The 14,392-nt window shown below is 43.7% G+C and overlaps 1 protein-coding gene across 1 annotated transcript in view; it reads right to left on the bottom strand.

The window, feature by feature from the left end:
* The window catches only part of efhb (EF-hand domain family, member B), a 98,165-nt gene that overhangs the window by 61,319 nt on the left and 22,454 nt on the right, over positions 1–14,392 (bottom strand). Inside the window, exon 5 of the mRNA XM_041183961.1 lies at positions 6,197–6,377. Within this exon, the coding sequence (XP_041039895.1) occupies positions 6,197–6,377 (181 nt within the window). The remainder of the gene's footprint in view (positions 1–6,196; positions 6,378–14,392) is intronic.

Below are 14,392 nucleotides of genomic sequence, written 5' to 3'. Positions count from 1 at the left end.
GAGCAGATGTTCGCAAGGAGAGAGGGTCAAACTTCTTTGAGGAGTGGGTGATTCCTTTTGATATTAGTATGAAGACTCTTCTATAAGCACTCATTTGCACTGATGCTAAATAAGAGGATCAAATAGGTATGAGTGAATTAGCAGCCAACAAGAAATTATTCCAATGAAATTCTGATTTTCATTTTATCTGGGTCAAGCCAACTCTAAACTGTTTGCTTAAAAGCTCAGGTAAGGCGCTTCCTCCAGAGATTCAGCATATTAATAGAGTGAGCTGCTGAGTCATAGGGCGGAATTTTAGATCCCACAGGCGGGCGCGTGCCTGACCCGATGGGGCATAAAATAGCGCGCGATGACATGGGGCAAGCGTCCCGGTGTCATCACGTATTCGCACGAAATTTCAGTCGGCAGGCATGTGCGAGAATTGGCGGCGCGCCCACTGACAATTAAGAGGCCTATTAAGGCCATTCATGTATTAATTAAGAGATTTTTTGCTGTCCATCCAATGTTATGGTTGGTGGGCAGGCGAATCGTCCAGGTGGCCTTTGCATTTGTCAGGAAACTTCATCCATGAGAGGGATGAGGTTTCCGACATTAATTGTAAAAAAATGTTTTGACATAAATTTTATTATGTATGTGTGCATGTGATTGAGTCCTACGTGAGGCCATTTTTTCAGACTTTCCAAATCCTTATTTTTGATTTAAAACTTCTTCAGCTCCCTGAGGCAGATCTCTGCCTTCAAGGTGTTTTCATTGTGCACTCCCCTGCGCCTGCGCAGACTTCAGCGCTCGCCCTCCTCCCCCCCTCCCACCCTCCCCCATACCCAGGCAACGCTGAGCCTTTCAGCACGCCTTTCCCGCTGGCTGGCCATTAATTAGCCAGTTAATTAATTTTTCCTGGCTGCTCCCAGACCCTTCCAATGCACCTGCCCGTTAACCCGAAAATCCTACCTATACAGGCCAGGGATATCCCAGGTTCAATCGCTTGCCTACTTGGAGTTAGTTGATCTCAGGCAAATTTGTATTGTGTTGCTATCAGTGGTCCCAGTGTCCCTGGTTTAAGCAGGGGGAAAAATATCTATCGGGGCTGTTGCACTTGAGTATGTCCAGTGATCCATGCCCAGCAGCGGTGAAGATAGAATATTACTTGGCTGCGATGACCATGCAAATGATAACTGGCAAGACACATCTATGAATAATAATGGAAAACTGGATAAACTACTGGATGATACAAATCACTTATGGCACAATGCCCCAACAAAGAGTCAATGAGGGTAATTTTAATCCTCAGCAGCCTACAATGAGCATTCAAAGGGTGGGTCAGCAACTATTATATTTAAATGAGGTTACATGCTTCAATTTTTGCCATTGTAGTAATTATGGTTTTATTTAGTGTTTAATGTACCTTTAAGAATAATACTTATCAGGAGAGATCTCATGATCTGTAGTAACCAATAGGAGAGTAGCACTGGCTACCTCAGCAGTCAGTGTAGAGACAGAGATGGAGTTGAAAGCACACGTGTAGTTGCTGCTGAGTATATTGTAAATAAACTTAATGTTTCCACCCAAGAAGTGTCTGCAGACCAACTCTATCACTAATAGTACAACTCAGTCACCCTACAACAAACTGGCGACAAGGATAAAACAGGACTGAACAGAAGAAATCAAGTTAAAAAGAAATCGGCACTGTACCTCGCCCAGTGATTGTAAGTAGCAAGCTCTGTTAGAATTGAGGAAGTTATCCTCTCTCAAAATATCACAATTTAGGAGAATTGATCCTTTTGAAACAGCCACAGATGATTGGTCTCAATATATAGAAGGCCTCACGTTCTTTTTTCAAGCTAACAAGATTACAGGGGAAGGGAAGAGGTGAGCGATCCTCTTGAGTAATTGTGGGAGCAAAACCTACAGTCTGATTTGACATTTGATGGCACCCAGTGCCCCAGATTTGAAGAATTTTGATGAATTGGTAGACCTCATGAAGGGACACTTTCAACCCAAGCCCTCAGTCATGATCCAGAGGTTCAGGTTTAATTCGTGAAATAGAGCTCCAGGTGAGACAATTGCATGCTACTTGGCAAATTTGAAGCAGCTAACGGAGCATTGTGAATTTGGGACGACGCTGAACAACATACTCAGGGATCGTTTAGTGTGTGGTGTGAAAGAGGACTCTATTCAGAAACGATTTTTGTTCAAAGTGAATCTGGATTTCAAGATGGTGCTAGAGATAGCACTGGCCATGGAAAGCTTTGTAAGAGATTCAAACGCAATATAGGGTGTACAAAATGGCGCCGTCCTCCACATCGGGTGGGAAAACTCAGCCTAAAGAGGTGCGAGAAAGCGAGACTCTGCCAAGGAGAGAAACAGCCCAAAGAATAAAGAAAAATAACTTAGCAACGTAATCGAAGAATAATTTTAATAGAGGTAGAAATAAGCAGTATTTTAGCAACTGGCAGTTTTAAAAAATCAAATGCTACTATTGTCACAGAAATGGACGTATAATGAGGCAGTGCAAGGAAGGATTCAAGCAGACTTGTAAACAAAGTAAGAAGTCCAATGAAATCTACAACGTAGAAGAGCCCGAAACAGTAAATTCAGACATTAACTCGTTGTTTAATCTGAAAGTTGGAAAGACAGAACCAATATTTGTCACAGTGAAAGTAAATGGCAAACCTGTTAGAATGAAAGTGGACACAGGAGCTTCCACTATAGTAATCGGAGAACACACCTTCAGATATCTGAATAATGGTGAACGTCAATTAAGTTTAGAAGAAACAGCCACCAAGCTAAAAACATATACGGGTGAAGACATTCAAGTAAAAGACATAAGCAGAGTAACTGTCCATTATGGAAGCCAATTGGCAAAGCTACCAGTGTTATTATTGAGAGGCAGAGGACCAATCCTTCTAGGGCAAAATTGGCTAAGGAAATCAACTGGCCACTGGGATTACAAAAGGAAGCTCAAAGCATTCCTGTTTTGAAAAAGGAGTGTGTAAGGACTCAACAACTTGAAGAAATGCAGGCTGTCCTAAGCCAAAACCTGGAAGAACAGCAGAAGGAACTTGAAGAAACCATGCTTGATGACAGAGTTCAAGGCGAGATGAGCAACCTTCAAAGGGAAAAAAAAAATGTTGAAAGAGCTTCACACACTACAAGATTCCCTCAGGTCAAAGTTTGTACCTCTGGAAAAGTATGAAAGAGAAACTGAAAGAATTCAGCACTTCTCTGAACAAACTGAAGAAGGAGTTGGCAGAGAAGGCACAACAATGTTCAATTTTCCGGGAGACAGCAAACAAATAGAAAAAGAGATGGAAGAGCTGAAGAATCAACAAAATGAGAAACCAAAGAGGCTTTGGAAGCAAAAGTCACAGAATTTTCCAAGAAGCACACAGATGATGAAAATTTGGGAGACTCAGCTACTGATCTCAGGCAAGTTGAGCTTGCATCTGAGAGAAGTCCGGCCAAAAGTGAAGTCAGAAACGAGGCTGAGATTAAAGTCTGTACAAGAGAAAAGAAGGCACATAGAAAGAAGTTAAGAAATACTAATAGCACTCTATTCTGGCAGCAAACAAATACACTTTCGTACATAGACCTGGCAATCAAATCGCAAATGCCGATGCACGTAGTCATTTGCCCTTACAAGAAAATGATGAGCACATCCCAGTTCCACAGGAACTTGTTTTACTGTTAAATCTCTTAGATTCCTCACCGGTATGTGTTTGACAGATCAGTGACTGAACAAGTCATAACCCAGTTCTATCTCAAGTACAAGAACAAGTACTATACGGTTGGTCACAGGAGCCTATATCTGAGGAAATGAAATAACCAGCCAGGATGGCATCCTATTGTGGGGAGCACGAGTGATAGTTCCTCCAAATCAGAGTTTTGCCATTCACGGATTACTAGTAGTCGTTTCCGATAACAGCACAGCATTTACAAGTGTTGAGTTTCAACGGTTTATTAACCTCAACGGTATCACTCGTGAAAAGTGCACTATACCACCCTTCCTCAAATGGACTGGCCGAAAGGGTGGTTCAAATGTTCAATGCAGGCATGTAAAAGCTAACTGGTGATTCCTTGACAATCAAACTAGCACGCTTTCTTTTTCATTACAGGACTACACCTCATACAACAACAGGTGTCACACCTGCGGAGTTATTGTTGAAACACTGTCTCAGGACAGGATTGAGCTTAAAATGCCAAATTTAGAGGGGAAGGTGGAAAGCAGTCAGGGAAGCCAGAAAACTAGACACGACTGGCAGGGAAATTTACTGTGGGAGAGCCGGTATACGTGAAAACTTTTGGGGAAGGTTACGAGGTGAAATAAGTGTGATAGCTGGACCTCTATCTTACCACATGGAGGCAGAAGGCTGGTTCATTCGTAAACATGTGGACCACTTAAGGAAGAGAGAGACAAATCATCAAGATATGGTTCCACCAGTGACCATGACCGGGTCTGCATTTCCTGTTGAGGATACTCAACCCAGGACTGACATGTCTGATTTTCATGTAAGAGTTGAGGATACAGAACTGCAAGTGCTCACCAAAGCACCTGATGTTCAGGCAACTCCAGAAAAGGAGGTTCCTGACAAAGAATCTAACATTGTGGAGCTGCGACGTTCCACATGTTCCAGAAAACGACCTGAAAGACTGAACTTTTAAATTCCTTAGCCAGTGTAAATATTAAGTTTTCTTGAAAAATTTGTACTTGTAAATATATGTATAGCTGAGCTAAAAGGGGAGGAATGTAGTAATTATGGTTTTATTTAATATGTAATGTAACTTTAAGAATAATACTTGTTAGGAGAGATCACATGATCTGTAGTAACCAATAGGAGAGTAGCGCGGGCTAACTCAGCAGTTAATGTATAGATATAGTTGGGGTTGAAAGCATACGTGTAGTTGCTGCTGAGTATACTGTTAATAAACTTAATGTTTCCACTCTGCCTGCAGATCAACTTTATTAGTAATAGTACAACTCAGCCACCCTACAACAGCCATCATTTTGGATTTAACAGCTGCAGGTCAGGTTTCTCAAGGCTCAAGGACTAAGCAACAGAAGTGAGCACCAGTGCCACATCCCTGATACCAGTCTAGTAAATGTCCTCTCCATCTTCTCCAAGGTCTTGACATCCTGCCCAAAATATGGTGCCCAGAATTGGTCACAATACAGCCGGGGTCTAACCAGTGGTTTAGCATAACTTGTTTATTTTTGTGCTCTAAGACTATATTTTTATAATAAAGGATTCCTCATGCCTTTTTAACAGCCTCCTCAACTTATCTTGCCAGCTTCAAAGACTTATGTACGTACACATCCTGGGTCTCTGTTACTGAAACCCCTTTATCCTCCACGTAATCTGAAGTTTAATGCTTTAGATGTAATTTTAGCTTGTCTAATATGTTTGTCCGTTTGCTACTACTTTATTCTAATTATTAGTACCTGTCACGAAAGTGTAATAATTCTCATAATATTATTGCAATTTATTGTAAAAGTAGGTTAATAGTGAAGTTTGGATAGTTTCTCTGTTTGTGTGTGTGTGTGCTGGGGGGGGAGGATTTAATTGAATTAGAGACAGTTGGTCTGGAAGCTCTGACTCATCAAAAAAAGCTAGGTTTGAAATACTAAATACGTAAACATGGCACAATTCTTAGAATGTAAGGTGAGGAGAATTCGCATTTTTCAATAAATCATGGCAGTTTGAATTTCAAAGAGACAGAAAGATGTTTAGTCAGGGAAGCTTGGCCAAGCAGCATGTTTATTTTTACCAAAGTATACTGACAATATTAGCACCATGAAAAGATTTATATTATGAGAAAGGTGAAGTTCCAAGGACATGTGGGAACAATGAAATTTACATTAAAAGGGAGATACATGTATAAAGGAGAATGAGGTTGTGTGTCAGGGAAGATATTGTAAGATTTAACAGAAGTGTGAGAAGCCTCCAGTATGTGTGCATGGCTGATCTGATAATCTTCAATTCCACTTTCCTGCCTTTTCTCCATAACCCTGGATTCCCTTACTGATTAAGAATCTCTTTATCTCAGCTTTGAATATACTTAATGACCTAGCCTCTACGGTAAAGAATTCCACATTCACTACCCTCTGAGAGAAGAAATTCCTCCTCATCTCTGATAGCGAATGATAGCGTAATCAAGTTTCCCTCATGGATTTGATCCACCTGGCTGCATTATAACATACCTTTGACTCCTCTTTTGCCAAACGTGGTATTATATATATCCATCCCTTTGGGTAATCCTGGCGCTTGATCATGAGACTTCCCCAATGGAGCTCGCTGATTGCTTGGATATGTTGCAGTAATTTTGTCTAAGAATATTTGCTGAACCCGTGTCTTCATTGGTGGATTTAACAATGACGCAGCCTAAATGCCAAAGTGAAATAAAAAGATTTTATAATATACTTAAGTTTAATTAATATTCTCTTTACCTATTCCCAATTCCTAGTTTCATTGAATGCCTATCATCCTGCAGGTTTTGCACTCCACGGTTCCATATGCAACTTGACTCAGTTGCTAGCACACTTGTTTCTGAGTCAATGGTTACAGATTTGAGACCACACTAGGACTTCAGCACATAATCTAGATTGACATCCAGCGCGTTACTGAGGGTCTGCTGCATCACAAGAAGTACAGTTCCAAAACTGAGGCCTCATTTGCTTGTCTTGAGACCAGAAGTGTTTCCTGATGTTATTGCCAACAACTTTCCCTCAGTTAGTATCCAAAAACAGATTAATAGATTTTTTTTATTCTTTGATGGGGTGTTGACGTCGCTGGCTAGGCAAGCATTTATTGCCCAACCCTAACTGCCTTTGAGAAGATGGTGGTAAACTGCTTCCTTGAACTATTACAGTCCATGTGTTGCAGGTACACCCACAGTCCTGTTAGGAAGGCAGATTTTGACCCAGCCACAGTGAAGGAACAGCAATAAAGTTCCAAGTCAGGGTGGTGAGTGGGTGGAGGGGAACTTGCAGGTGGTGGTGTTCCCATTTATCTCCTGCCCTTGTCCTTCGTGGGTTTGAAAGGTGCTGTTCAAGGAGCCTTGGTGAGCTCCTGCAATGCATCTTGTAGATTGTATACACTGCTGCTACTGTGCATCAGTGGTGAAGGGAGTGAATGTTTAGGTGGTGCATGGGGTGCCAATCAAGTGGGCTGCTTTGTTCTGGATGGTGTTGAGCTTCTTGAGTGTTATTGGAGCTGCACTCATCCAGGCAAGTGGGGAGAATTCCACCACACTCTTGACTTGTGCCTTGTAGATGGTGAGCATGCTTTGGGGAGTCAGGAGGTGAGCTACTCGCCACAGAATTCCCAGGCTCCTGTAGCCACAGTATTTATATGGCTGGTCCAGTTCATTTTCTGGTCAAAGGTAAAATTTTGCTAAATGTTGCTTGTGCCCCGTTGTTGGTGTTCATTGACTGCCATTTTAACCTGCACGGTAATTGCTATAATCTAACAATTAACTGTGAGCAATTCATTTCAAATATTGCACTATGTATTGGCTCTCCCACAGTCTAATGTCATCTCTGAATTCACACGATGTGGATCATCTCACCTTCATGAGATCAATTTTACTAAAATTTACAAGGTCTTTAAAATCCACAGGAATATGGATGACACAGTTAAGGAAATATGGTAAGCATAAAATTAAAGAATTAAAGCACAGAAAAAGGCTATTCGGCCGTCGGGCCTGTGCTGGCTCTCTCCAAGTGCAATTTAGCCAGTGTCACTCCCTTGCCCTTTCTCCCTAGCCCTGCAGTTTCTTCTTCCCTTTCAGCTGTTTATCCAATTCCATTTTGAAAGCCAGGGTTGAATATGCCCCCACCGCCCTCTCAGGCAATGTATTGTAGATCATAACCACTTGCTGCATATAAAAGCTTTCCTTCATGTCAATTATGATTTCTTTGCCCATCAGCTCAAATATATGTCCTCCAGTTCTTGACCCTTCTGCCAATCGGAACAGTTTCTCTTCATCTACTCTGTCTAGATCCCTCACAATTTTGAAGACCTCTATTAAATCACCTCTGAACCTTCTTTTCTCCAAGGAGTGAGCTCCAGCTTCTTCAATATATCCACAAAGCTGAAGACCTTCAGTCTTGAACCATTCTTGTAAACCTTTTCTTTGCCCTGCCTAAAGCCTTCACGTGTTTCCAAAAATGTATTGCCCAGAATTATTAACAGTACTCTGGATGGGGCTGAACCATTGTTTTATAAAGGTTTGACATAATTTCCTTGCTTTCATGCACTAAGAAACATATTTTTATAATGGTGGACAGGTCCCAAATGCTGAAATCCCATCCTATTTCTGGCAGATCCAATTTTTGCTCATGGGGCGGGTGGGGGCAGGATGTGATTCACACATGAGGGAAACACAAATTCAGCAGGGCCATTTGAACTGACAGCTGAGTTAGGATTTCAAGGGGAGGAAGGAATTCAGAGGGGGAAAGGTCCAGGGATAGGAAGGAGTCAAGGGGGAGGAAGGAGTCCGGAGGGAGGAAGGGATCCGGGGGAGGATGGGATAAGGGTAGAGGAGGCAAGGGTGGAGGGGGAAATAAGGGTGGAGGAGGGATTAAGGGGTGGGGTGTCCAGATGAACATGTAAAGGAGGGATCTGTGGAGTCAATGACTGTCTCCTGGGGTGCGAACTGAGGGTGAGCATGGTAGGAGGGAATGGTGAGTATGAGAGGAAGCAGAGTGAGCCAGAAGGGTGGGAGGGTGAGAGTGCGATAGCAGTGATAGAAGGGACAACAAGGGTGGTTGGTGGGGACTTGGAGGCAGACACAGATCCTGGGGTTGAGAAGAAGGTGGTCAAGGAGGCCAATGTGGATGGGGGTGGGATTCTCAGGAGGGTAGGGAACGTGCTCATTCACCTGGACATACTGAAAAAAGGGTTCTGGTTGGTAGGTGACAGTGGGGAGGTGGAAGGTGGTGCCAGGTGGGTCAACAATGATGGGAGAAAAGACGTGGATGACTGGGGGAGAGAAAAGGACAGGGCAGCTGAAAAGAAACCTTATTACAACCATGTCTTTGAAGTGAGAGGAGCCTTGTGTTGGACAGGCACAGGTGCTGCATGGGAGTGTGATCAGTGGGTGGGCAGAGATGCAGGTCAGCTCAGATGGACAACTGAAAGAGAACCTCAGCAGGCAGCACTGACATGCTCAGGACAGTGAGATGAGTGTGATAGAGGAAGGCTCCGTGTGCATGGGAGAGTGCCTGCACAAGGCTTCAGAAGGCCCTGCCGCACACAGACTTCTCCCTCCAGAATCACTCCGGGTCTGGCTTCGTGCAGCTGAACTGCTAATGGGGGATGATGAGGGGGAGGACCCACAAAGTCAGTAAATGAAGCTGAAAGACACCATTACACATTGCTCAGTGGGAGTGAATATATTTTCAGACTATAAAGTGACAAAATGTGTTCACCTGTGAACCCATTTGTTATCAGAAATTCTTGACTTTTCTAGGCCTATCACTTCTGCTAGGTGCTGCCCTGACATCTGCAGGAGAGGTGGAGACAGCCTATATGATAGTTGGGCCTGTTGCCTCTGATCACTTCAGCATGGGACCTCTGGAGAACCAAAGCCTTGAGGGCCCTGGCTTGCTTTGGATGTCCTCCTGCAGACCAGCTGCTCCCTCTGCGTTGACAGAAGACGAGGTTGAGGGAGTCACAGGCAAAGGGGACTTGGAGGGAGAGGACAATCTCTGAGGTTCCTAAGCGGAAGACTCGGGGTGCCCAGATGCCACTCCTCCTACCTTCTGGTGCCCAAGGGCTCTGGCCTGGCCCTTGAGGGGAAGGAGCACCTGGAAGAATGTCAAGGTCCCTCCTTTGCCTCTGGCATTGCTACTGCAGGAACTCTCCCATGGCTACCATGATGGAGTGCAGGTCTGCGCACATCAGTGCGTTCTGCTGGACCAGGGTCTCCATGGCGTCTGCCATCCTCCTTAAGGAGACCTCCATACACATACAGGTGGGCACCACTTCATCAGAGAGCAGGCGGATGCACTCAACTCCCATGTCACTCTGTTGAGGGCATCCAACAGCCCTGCATGATTTTCCCTGCCTTCTGCTGATACTCCACAATGAGTTGTAAGGTCGAATCCAGTGGCCCATCATCTGACTCGGACCTCATAGATGCTTCTTCCCTAGACATCCTCCAAGTGCTGGGGAGCTCAGGTGAACCTGCCTCCTCCTGCTGTGGACACATGACCATGCAGTGACCATCAGATTGTGAACCTGAGCCTGCTCGAAATCTAGGTCTCACCGAGGTGTGTATCTCTGCGCTGGTGGAGGGTGTGTGTAAGCGCTGTGATAGGTCTTCCAGGCTGCTTAATTTCAGTTCTTCAATGGAGGAGGAGTCCTGGATGGAGCTGAGGGACTGGCTGGCTGAGGGTGTCAGTTGTTTGGCAGAACTCCCTGTGAACCAAAGTAGAGATAATTAGTGCATGGCAGCGGGGTCAAATGCAGTAGAGAGATCACTCACAGATGGGTTGAGAGAGGGATGATGTGGTGCAAGATCCTCATGTGGAAATTTGCCAATGGCCTCACCACCGCTGCAGGCATAGTCCACATCCTCACCAGTCAGTGCAATGACATGCTCCTCAAAGTCAGTGAGGGACCTAATATAGGCCACTCCACCCTCAGTCTGGGACCTCAAACTGTTGCTTGTGAGCCAGCTTCTCCTGCATGAAAACATGGAGAGAATGTGAGCATGGCACATGGTACTGCATGGAATGTTTGTGTGGTGAGCGGAGCCATGGACAGATGAGGATGTGAACAACAGAGGATATGAGCCTGATGGAGATGTGCGTGAGAGTTAGTGGTGTCGTCTCTTGAGGTGTGAGATCCCTGTGGATGCGTGATGGGTTTGTGAGCATGTGAGTTGAGAGTGATGATGAGTAACTTACCCTGACGGAACGGATGAGAGCATTCAACCTCTTCCTGCACTGGATGGCTGTCCTCTTTTGCAGGGTGTTGGCACTGACTGCCACTGCCACCACCTCCCATGCTGGATTGGTGAACTTGCTTGTTGTCTTAGACCAGAGTGGCGGTAGAGAACGTCACACAGGCCTGCACTGCATCCAATAGGTGCTCAAGGGACACGTCACTAAATTTGGCGACAGCATCTTTCCTCCCTTTGGCAGCCATCAGTTCCCAGCAGCTTCCTACCCCATGAAGTGTACTAGCTCTATGCAAGGGCACTCTTTGAATTTGGTGCCTGGATTACTGAAGGCATGAGGTGAAGTCGGAACAGGCAAATCGGAGGCCACCCCGCCATTGACCCAGCATGTTTCCTGGGAATGCATAATTAATGAGGCAGGAATGGGATGATACATGAAGCGAAAAGCCGCCATTGCAGCCAGCAGATAAAATATCCTTTTTCCCGTCTGCTATTGCACTTAGTGCAAATCTGAGATGATTCTGTCCTATCTCTCTATTTATAAAGCCCAGGATCCCATATTCATTTTTAACCAATTTTTCATTCTGTCCTGCTACCTTCAATGATTTGTGCACATATACCCTGCACACTGTTTTGAAATTAACCCTTTATTTTATATTGCCCCTCCCCATTCTTCTCACCAAAGCTTCACATTTCTCTGCATTAAATTTCATCTGCCATATATCCACCATTCCAAAAGCCTGTCTACGTCATCCTGAAATTTTTCACCATCCTGCTCACAGTTCACTACACTTTCAAGTTTTGTGTCATCGTGCCCTGTACCCTTATGTCCAATTTATTAATATATATCAAGAAAAGCAGTGATGTGAGTATGGACCCCTGTAGAACTCCACTTTATACCTTTCTCCAGTCCAAAAAAAACATTCATTTCTATTCTTTATTTAGCCAATTTTGTATCTGTGCTGCCACTGCCTTTTGTTCTGTGGAATTCAACCTTGTTGGCAAGCCTATTTTATGACAATGTGACAAAAGCCTTTTGGAAATCAATACACACCGCATCAACACATTACTTTCATCAACCCGCTCTGTTATATCAAAAACTCAATAAGCTTAATTAAAAATGATTTACCTTTTAACAAATCCATGCTGTTTTTTCTTAATCAATCCGCATTTGTCCAGTGACTGTTTATTTTGTCTCAAATTATCATTCGTAAAAGCTTTTCCATCACTGAGGTCAAACTGACTGACTCATAATTGCTGGGTTTATCCTTACAATCTTTTTTTGAACAAAGATATAACATGTGTAATTCTCCAGTCCTCTGGAACCAACCCCATATGAAAGGAGGACCATTGTCTCCACAATTTCCACCCTTATTTGCCTCAGTATCCTCAGATGCATCTCATTTGATCCTGGTGACTTATCTATTTTAAGTATAGTCAGCCTTACTAGTCCCTCCTCTTTATCATTTTTTATCCCAACCAGTATCCCAGCTTTCTATTCTTTATTAATTATAAATTAATTAATTGTAACTTGCACCTGACATCTGTCATAAACCACTTATTTGCATTATTTTAACATTTACTTCCTTTGTCATCCCGAGTACATTAGCTTTGGATGCTGTGTCCTTTCCCTTCAAAGGAATATGCCTAGTTTGTACCTGAACCATTTCTTCCTTGAATGTCTTCCATCCCTCCATTACTGCTTTACCCTGCAATCGCCTTTTTTCATTCATTTCAGACTAGCTCCCTTCATAAATCATGAAATTAGTTTTTCACTGGTTCAACATTATTACATTTTTTATTTTCCAGTCTCTTTCCATAATTACTCTAAACGGAATTATTCTGTGGCCACTGTTAACTAAATGATGTACTATAACACCATCCACTTGCCCTAATTTGTTTTCCAGAAGCAGATTCTTTTTGTTAGACTGGAGGCAAATTGATCAAGAAAGTTCTCCTGTATACACACCAGAAATTCCTCTCCTTCCCTAACCCTAGCAATATATTTACAGTCAATATTATGCTACCTGAAGTCTGCTAATATTACTCTATTTTCGTTACACCTGTCAACAAATTTGCTCAGCTATGTAACAACATCCTCTCTATTGCTTAACTCAAGCCAAACTGATTCAGTCCTAGAATCATCTAGTATATTCTTTTTATTTTGAATTGTATTATTCATAGTCAATACTGCCATGTCCCCTCCTCTTTTCCTTTCTGTATCATTCCTAAATACTTGGTAACCAGGAATATTAAGAATCCGTACCTGGGGAAGAATTTTACGTCCCGCGGGCGGGTGTGCACCAGACCTGATTGGACGTAAAAGAGCGTGCAATGAGGTCAGGCAAGGGTCCCGACATCATTGCACACTCGCGCCATATTTCAGTCAGCGGCCGTGTGCAAGAGTTGGCAGCATGCCTACCGACAATTAAGAGGCCTATCTAGGCCACTTATGTATTAATTAAGAGCAATTTTCCGCTGCCCGTCCAACATTGTGGTCGACAGCCTGGCGAATCGGCCATTTTTGAGGAAACCTTATCCATGGGCAAGATGAAGTTTCTGACATTAATTTTTTCAAAATCAAAATGTTTTGACAGAATTTTATTATGTATATGTTCATGTGAGTGAGTCCTAAGTGGGGACATTTTTTTCACAGTTTTCAAATCTTTGTCTTTGGCTTTAAAATTCTTCAGCTCCCTGAGGTAGCTCTTTGCATTCAGGGAGTTTTCACTGCATGCACCCTCAGTCCGTGTTAACATCAGCATTCGCCCTCTTCCTGCCCCCACCCCGGCAGCGTTGAACTCCTCAGCGTGTATTTCATGCTGGCGACCATTAATTGGCCAGCCAGCCTGAAATCGCGGACAGGGGCTGATCGTGGGCAGCAGTCCATTTCCCGGCCGCTCCTGGGCCCACCTGATTACCCAATAATCCAGCCCCTGATCTTTTTTGAGCCTTGCCTCAGTTAATGCTCATGTGGCAACTTATCCCTCACTTACATTGTGCACATTGATGTACATAAAATTTAGTGCCTCCTTTTGTCAGTTTCCTCAATCTGGTTCCTGCAAATTTGGGGATATTTCAAATCTTATCTCTGTTTATCTCGCTCTGTCCTCTAATCTCATTGTGGGTCCTTTCTGCTATCTTCCGATTCCCTTCCCCCTGCCAAATTAGTTTAAACCCTCCTCAATGGTATTTCTTCAAAAAACAGTCCCCTCCTACTACTACTATATTCCTTTTCACTCACCCCACTTAATTGGCTTCCTTTACCACAGTGCCATGGTCAGTTTGCTCATCCACCTTCCAGCCCCCACTCTCATCCAAACAAGCTGAGACAACTGCAGAGGCAGACACTCCTGCCCTCTGGATCCCCTTACCTCCCTCATTAGCAGTCACACTCTCCTGTCCCTGATTGCAGACCAAATTAGAAGAACCTATCCTAAGTGGTGTGACTGCTTCCTGGTATAAAGCATCCAGGTAACTTTCCCCTCCA

The sequence above is a fragment of the Carcharodon carcharias genome, chromosome 3, assembly GCF_017639515.1.
Source record: "Carcharodon carcharias isolate sCarCar2 chromosome 3, sCarCar2.pri, whole genome shotgun sequence".
NCBI classification, from domain to species: domain Eukaryota; kingdom Metazoa; phylum Chordata; class Chondrichthyes; order Lamniformes; family Lamnidae; genus Carcharodon; species Carcharodon carcharias.
This window is presented reverse-complemented; position numbering and strand designations above follow the sequence as displayed.